Source organism: Micropterus dolomieu, linkage group LG15, assembly GCF_021292245.1.
Source record: "Micropterus dolomieu isolate WLL.071019.BEF.003 ecotype Adirondacks linkage group LG15, ASM2129224v1, whole genome shotgun sequence".
NCBI lineage: Eukaryota > Metazoa > Chordata > Actinopteri > Centrarchiformes > Centrarchidae > Micropterus > Micropterus dolomieu.
The window spans coordinates 3,841,328-3,848,372 of record NC_060164.1 but is presented as its reverse complement, the minus strand read 5'-3'; the positions used below and the strand labels follow the sequence as shown (position 1 = coordinate 3,848,372).

Below are 7,045 nucleotides of genomic sequence, written 5' to 3'. Positions count from 1 at the left end.
ATGCGACAGCTGAAACCCATGTCTTGCATACGTCTGTGCGTGGTGCTTCTTGAAGCACTGACTCCAGCTGCAGTCCACTCTTTGTGAATCTCCCCCACTTTTTTGAATGGGTTTTGTTTCACAATCCTCTCCAGGGTGCGGTTATCCCTATTGCTTGTACACTTTTTTCTGTCACATCTTTTCCTTCCCTTCGCCTCTCTATTAATGTGCTTGGACACAGAGCTCTGTGAACAGCCAGCCTCTTTAGCAATGACCTTTTGTGTCTTGCCCTCCTTGTGCAAGGTGTCAATGGTCGTCTTTTGGACAGCTGTCAAGTCAGCAGTCTTCCCCATGATTGTGTAGCCTACAGAACTAGACTGAGAGACCATTTAAAGGCCTTTGCAGGTGTTATGAGTTAATTAGCTGATTAGAGTGTGGCACCAGTTGATTCTGATTTTGGTTTTCATTAGATGTCAGTTATAATCATCAAAATTAAAAGGAATGAACACTTGAAATATATCAGTCTGAGTGGAATGAATGTATACATTATACAAGTTTCACTTTTTGAATGGAATTACTGAAATAAATCAATTTTTTGATGATATTCTAATTATATGACCAGCGCCTGTATTGTTACTAGTCCTACTCTTATTATTGTTATTATAATCATTAACATTATGATTATTATCATTAACACTACTATAAATATCTGTACCCTTTTCCATTTAGTCTATAGCAACATCACCTTTACTGTCTGTACCTCTGTGTGTGTATATTGTGTAGGCTGCCTCCCTCCCCTCTCCCTCTCCCTCTCCCTCTCTCCCTCTCCCCCCCTGTAAATAACATCATAGAGTACGGTCTAGACCTGCTCTTTTATGAAAAGCGCTGTGAGATAACTGTTGTTGTGATTTGGTGCTATATAAATAAAATTGAAATGAGTTATTTCTGCTAAAGGAGGCTCAACTAAATATAGATGTGATATTTATGTGATATTTATGAAACTGTCTACTTTCGTTTTGATGCATATTGCACATTTTCTGTTCATCCAATAAACCTTATTTCACTATTGAAATATTACTGTGTCTTTCAGTTATTTGATAACTCAAAATTAAATTGCTGATCCAAACACCCAATTATTAATAAATGAAAATCATGGAAATTGTAAAAGGTGGCTTAACTTTTGCATACAACTGTAGTTCATCAAATATGTATATTTGATGTATATGAATCAAGTTTTTTTTTTTTGTACTTTCCTTTATCTCTGGCAATACTGTTTGTATTAACATTCATGCCGATAAAGCAAATTTAGTTTCGACCTGACTTCTTTTCTCTGTGAGATGGAAGAATTTAGAAAGTTGTGTGGCACTGCGGAGAGCCCCCAGCTGCAGTGCATGGATCACGCGTAAAATTCATCCAGCCAGAGGGAACGATCACCAACTGTTCACAGTGCGCCGCGACACAACCCCTTGTAGGTATCGGAGAGAGAATGGGGTGTTGGGGTGTACAGGGCCAGGAGATCACAGAGAGACCGGAAGATCGGTGATTGTTCCCTCTGGCTGGATGCAGAAGGAGCTGCTGGAATTTCGTCGCGTCTGGATCATTCCAGCATACTGTAGCTGTTTCTGCTGGGGTTTCCCAAAGCAGTTTTTAGGTGTGCTGTCCCAAGTACTTAGTGCAATCTCAGACAGGATGGGCAGGTACAGACAATTTCCACATACTTGGGACGCACTGAATGAAACCAACCAAGGTTTTTACTCAGTGGCTGCTTTCCCTCCAGACTCTCCATGGCGGAAACCATTAAAACAAGCAAAATCATTTAAATACTGCCACCTCCATTGTGTTTGCACTGGTTGTCATCTACGCAATAATTCTTAGTTAATCAGCCATAACAGGTACTAAAATTACACATGTAATATTTTAGAATGCACACGCAATTTAGTAGTCTTTATTCGGGGTGTTAGTAAATCGGGCCCTTAGTGCGTGGAAGCTGGGTTCAGCACAAAAGTTCAACTACTTTGACCGCAACGTGCGTGCTCACTTTCTGTGCGCTGCGCGTTGCTCGACGCACCAACAAACCGCCCTGGTGCAGCGAAGGTCATTGAAATAATGAGTTTCATAGCACAGCGGTGCTGTTGTTGCAGTGGGTCTGAAAGGTTACATGCAGCTTTGTTTGTTTACATTGCACTGAAAGCGCAACTCTCACCGCTACGGCATCGATTGTAAGTGACACGTTTATATTTAATTCCTTATATATTTAAACTTGCCACGTTATTTAACTCACTTATTATGTATTACCTTTACTTGGGCGTGCAAAGCTGGGTGGAGATCCCGCTGGTGCTGCATCAAGTTTGATGTAGTTATTCACTCCTTTAGCAGCAACCTTTTAACAGCAAGTTTTTGAACAGGTGATCCGTCACCTCTTAAAAAAACGCAGTCTTGGTGTACCCTCTTTATCAGAGGTGCTGAGGTTAACATCTCTGTGAATTTGTGGTGAGATTTCTGCCTGATCACGAGTGTTTTTAGTTAGTTTCTGTTTCCTTCTCCTTGTCTCATCCTAACAAGCAGTTACAAACTGTGTCTATCAGACAGTCTGGGTTGTTTTTTGTAAGATCAATAGATAGTAGATACTTTTTACTTTTGATACTTAAGTACTTTTAAAACCAGGTACTTTTTTAGTTTTACTTGAGTAGTATTATTCTGGACGACTCTCACTTTTACTTGAGTAACATTTTTCGTTTGGTATTGGTATTTTTAGTTAGATATGAAAACTGAGTATTTATTCTACCACAGCACACGCACACACACAACAAACATTTAAATATGAATGGAGTTAACACTGACAGATGATGTTTTTCAAACCTGGTACCTTTACCTAAGTTGGTACTCCCGCTGGATGTTTGTCTTTCTGTGTGTGTGTGTGTGTGTGTGTGTGTGTGTGTGTGTGTGTGTGTGTGTGTGTGTGTGTGTGTGTGTGTGTGTGTTTTTTACCTTTCCATGTTGGCCCAGCCTCTCATAGCAGATAACTGCATCCTCCCAGAGCTCCAGCTGTTCATAAATGAGCAGAGCTGAGCTCATGCAGCCAAGGTCTGTCAGCAGGCTGGCCAGCTGTTTCTGTGGAGCAGGAGAGCACAAGACTAAGATGCTACAGCCATGCTGGATGGTGATGTTAAGCATGCATAATGTTACCATGTTCATCATCTTAGTTTAGCATGTTTGCATGCTAAGATTTTCTAACCGGCACTAAACATGAGGTTGTAGCCAAGTATTGCACAATTTACCATGACAAGAATGTCTGACCCATTGTGGCAATCCATCTAATAGTTGTTGATTCATTTCACTCAAAGTCAACCTGTTGGTGGCGCTACAATAAAAGTTGAGGAATCAATAATTCAATATGATACATTGTTTATGAACCATATCATCTCTCTCTCTCTCATATATATATATATATATATATATATATCGCTTTATTGGCATGAATGCAACAACAACATTGCCAAAGCACCATGTATACAACATAAGAACAATCAGCCCCATACATTTCATTAAACAAGTAATTAAAGCATAAAGTAATCAAAGCGTGTGTGTGTTAAAAAAAATAAAAATATATTAAAAATTAAATAAATAAATAAAAACAGTAGGCGTGTGTGTGTTCGTGTCTCTCTCTCTCTGTCTATATATATATATATATATATATAACATGGATTTGAAAGTTGACATTTATACCACGGTAAAATGTAGGAAAATCAATCTGGTCCCTGAAAGACAGAAAATCTGTTGTAAATTTTACACCAAGCTTTAGAAAATGGTAAGCAGTCATGTGAAATATATGTGTAGTTTTGGCCTGAAATGTGGACGCCAACAGTATGTAAAGTATAAAGACTGCCCTCACACCAACAGCATGAAAATGAAATGGTTTCTCATCAAAACAAAGCCCAACACACACACACAAAAACAGAACACCCCCAACCATTAAAGGGCCTTTAGTGCTTTGTTACATGCAGGCTAAGGTTCTCCAGTGTGGAGAAAATGTCCCACAGGGCTTGCTGCAATCCTCCGCATCAACCTACTTTCAAGTCTTCAGGCGGCAATAGGGACTCTTCAGTTCCAGCTTTATTGCTGTTATCAGTTATTACATGCTGCCTGGCATTATATCTCCTCCCCAGCTGATCTCTCCCTCTCTCAACACTCCTTCAATCTCTCAGATTAGTAGTCTAAATTTTTCTATTAGTGCTTATTCTACTTCACACTCTTTCCATTTTATTTTACTCCCTATCTCGGGCTGTGTTATACTGTCTAATGTCTGTCTTTGTAGATCTTATGATGCTTTGTGGTTCAGCAAAGGTGTCACAAAATCTCATTTTCCCTGTCTTTTTTATGTCCTACCAGTGGTGGGAGTAACAATATAATCTGCCAATAAGATTATGTGACATCATGCGTGGAATTGGACATTGGACATTGGTCATTTTGTAAAATAAATGAAATAAACACATGCTAAAGGGTTTGTCCTCTCACGAGCTTAATTAATGTACTGTTTTGACATGATAGTTGGGTAAAACAGAAGGTCAGGGGGTCACCAAGATCATCACCATCCTGCTAGAAACATGTCTATCAACAGAACGCAGAACACAGCCTGTTGTGGACCAACAAACAGTTCTTGCAGGGGATGATAGATATATTGATAGATTGTTTAAATTGTGCAGGGTATAGCAACAGTTACACATTCAAAGGTTCCCAGAATAAACTCTGCTGACCTGACCCTATGACTTACCCTGTAACAACATCAGCAGGCTGACAGTTTTGTTTTTTAGTGAAATGTCTCAACAATATGAGGTGGTTTGCCATGAAATTTGGTTCAGATATTAAAGGTCCCACTGGGATGAATCCCGATATTTGCTCTAGAAACACCAGCAGGTCAAAGTTTTCACTAATCAGAATGCAGACATTCATGTTCCCAGATGATGTATGCTAATGACATTGCCGATCCTCTGACTTTTCATCTATAGCAACCATATAGTTGACATTTTCGAGAATAAAATTTTGTGACAGTTGATTGTTTTCCATGGACACTCATGTTCCCGAAGTGTCAACCAGTCCAGTACTTTGGTTTCTGATCAAATACCTGCTGAACTAATGACATTCCCACAGGTTCGGCTGTACTTTAGTGCTAATTTGCAAATGTTAAATGCAATGTTAAACACATACCTCATAAACACCAGCATGTTAACATCGTCATTATGAGCACTTCAACATTGGAGTGTGACCTCAAGGTTAGGTTCAGTTAAGTTCTTCTGTCACCCAGCACTACAGTTTTGTTACATTACTAGCACTCTTTCGTTTGCACCAGACAAAGTGGGAATAGTGGTATATGGTGTGTAAATATGATGCAGGCCCTGCAGCCCCCTTACATTGCATACATTTTCTCTTGGCTTATTAAAATGCCAAACATTCAAATTTAGCTTGCGATTTTGAAAAAAAGTGTTTGCTACCTGGACAGCCCATTTGGGCGGGGCTCGGCAGCAGTAGAAGACCTTGAGCCGCTCGGTCACGGGACAGGTCTTGTCTTCAAAGTAGTCGACTAATGCCTGCAAGAGGAAAACAGGAGATGAAATTCTGCAGGTCTGTTATTTTCCAATCGACCGGTCCTGTACATGTCTATATTCGCTGTGATAAGCCTGTCTGAGGGCTGCAGGATGGACATACTGTAGGGGTCATTAGGTACTAAATGGCCGATGACAGGGAACATTCAAGAGAGACAAACAGCAAACAGTGAACACAACTCTCCTGTAAGGCTGTCTTGTCACAGCTGTTACTGTCTCCCTGTATGGCAGCGCTACACACATTCTTTCATATAAATAGGACAACAATTCCCTGTAAAAAAAAAAAAACATGACAGGAGCAAGAAACAGAAGCTTCTTTGCCATTTCCTTCTCTCATCATCCTTGCAGCAGGTTAACATCCTCTCCACACAGCTAAAACTGATCAGCTGTCAAGAGCTTCTTGACACTGCAGCATAAAATGTTTCTTCTGATCTTCCTTTTATCCTTCAGAAAATTGGATGTGTGACTTAGTGATATCTGCCACAGTCAGTGAAGACCGTTCAATATACACAGAGTGTGACAGGACAAGAAACACAAACTTGTTTGAGCTTGCATAGGTTTGACTGCTGTGAGAGATAAAGCCCCCGGGACAAGCTGTTTGTTGGGACGAAGACAGGGGACACTGAAGACTGTTCACTGGGATTAACATGCACCTGTTTTGTCTTAATTGTGTATGTACAATACAAATACAGTATGCCATTTTAGTGATTCAGGTAAACCTGTAGTATATGGAGGACGGATCCTAACACATTGACGATTATAACGGACAATAGAAAAGTAAGGTAATTAATACAAAGGTGAATAAATAAAGAAGCTAATTAAAAGTGATATATACATTTATGTCTCATTATATAATTTAATTACTGCCTACATTTATTTACTGTATTTTTGTGCTTTTAATGGGATGTTATTGGGATATATATATACAGTGAGGAAAATAAGTATTTGAGCACCCTGCTATTTTGCAAGTTCTCCCACTTAGAAATCATGGAGGGGTCTGAAATTGTCATCGTAGGTGCATGTCCACTGTGAGAGACATAATCTAAAAACAAAAATCCAGAAATCACAATGTATGATTTTTTAACTATTTATTTGTATGATACAGCTGCAAATAAGTATTTGAACACCTGTCTATCAGCTAGAATTCTGCCTCTCAAAGACCTGTTAGTCTGCCTTCAAAATGTCCACCTCCACTCCATTTATTATCCTAAATTAGATGCACCTGTTTGAGGTCGTTAGCTGCATAAAGACACCTGTCCACCCCATACAATCAGTAAGAATCCAACTACTAACATGGCCAAGACCAAAGAGCTGTCCAAAGACACTAGAGACAAAATTGTACACCTCCACAAGGCTGGAAAGGGCTACGGGGAAATTGCCAAGCAGCTTGGTGAAAAAAGGTCCACTGTTGGAGCAATCATTAGAAAACGGAAGAAGCTAAACATGACTGTCAATCTCCCTCGGAC

At 39.7% G+C, this 7,045-nt stretch overlaps 1 protein-coding gene across 1 annotated transcript in view; it reads right to left on the bottom strand.

The window, feature by feature from the left end:
• The window catches only part of LOC123984472 (tetratricopeptide repeat protein 27-like), a 35,506-nt gene extending 29,812 nt beyond the window's left edge, over nucleotides 1-5,694 (bottom strand). The window contains exons 1-3 of the mRNA XM_046071384.1: nucleotides 5,683-5,694; nucleotides 5,469-5,564; nucleotides 2,968-3,090 (exon numbers count right to left, since the gene is read on the bottom strand). Coding sequence (XP_045927340.1) covers nucleotides 2,968-3,090; nucleotides 5,469-5,564; nucleotides 5,683-5,694 — 231 coding nt within the window. The remainder of the gene's footprint in view (nucleotides 1-2,967; nucleotides 3,091-5,468; nucleotides 5,565-5,682) is intronic.
• Nucleotides 5,695-7,045: the final 1,351 nt, after the last annotated feature.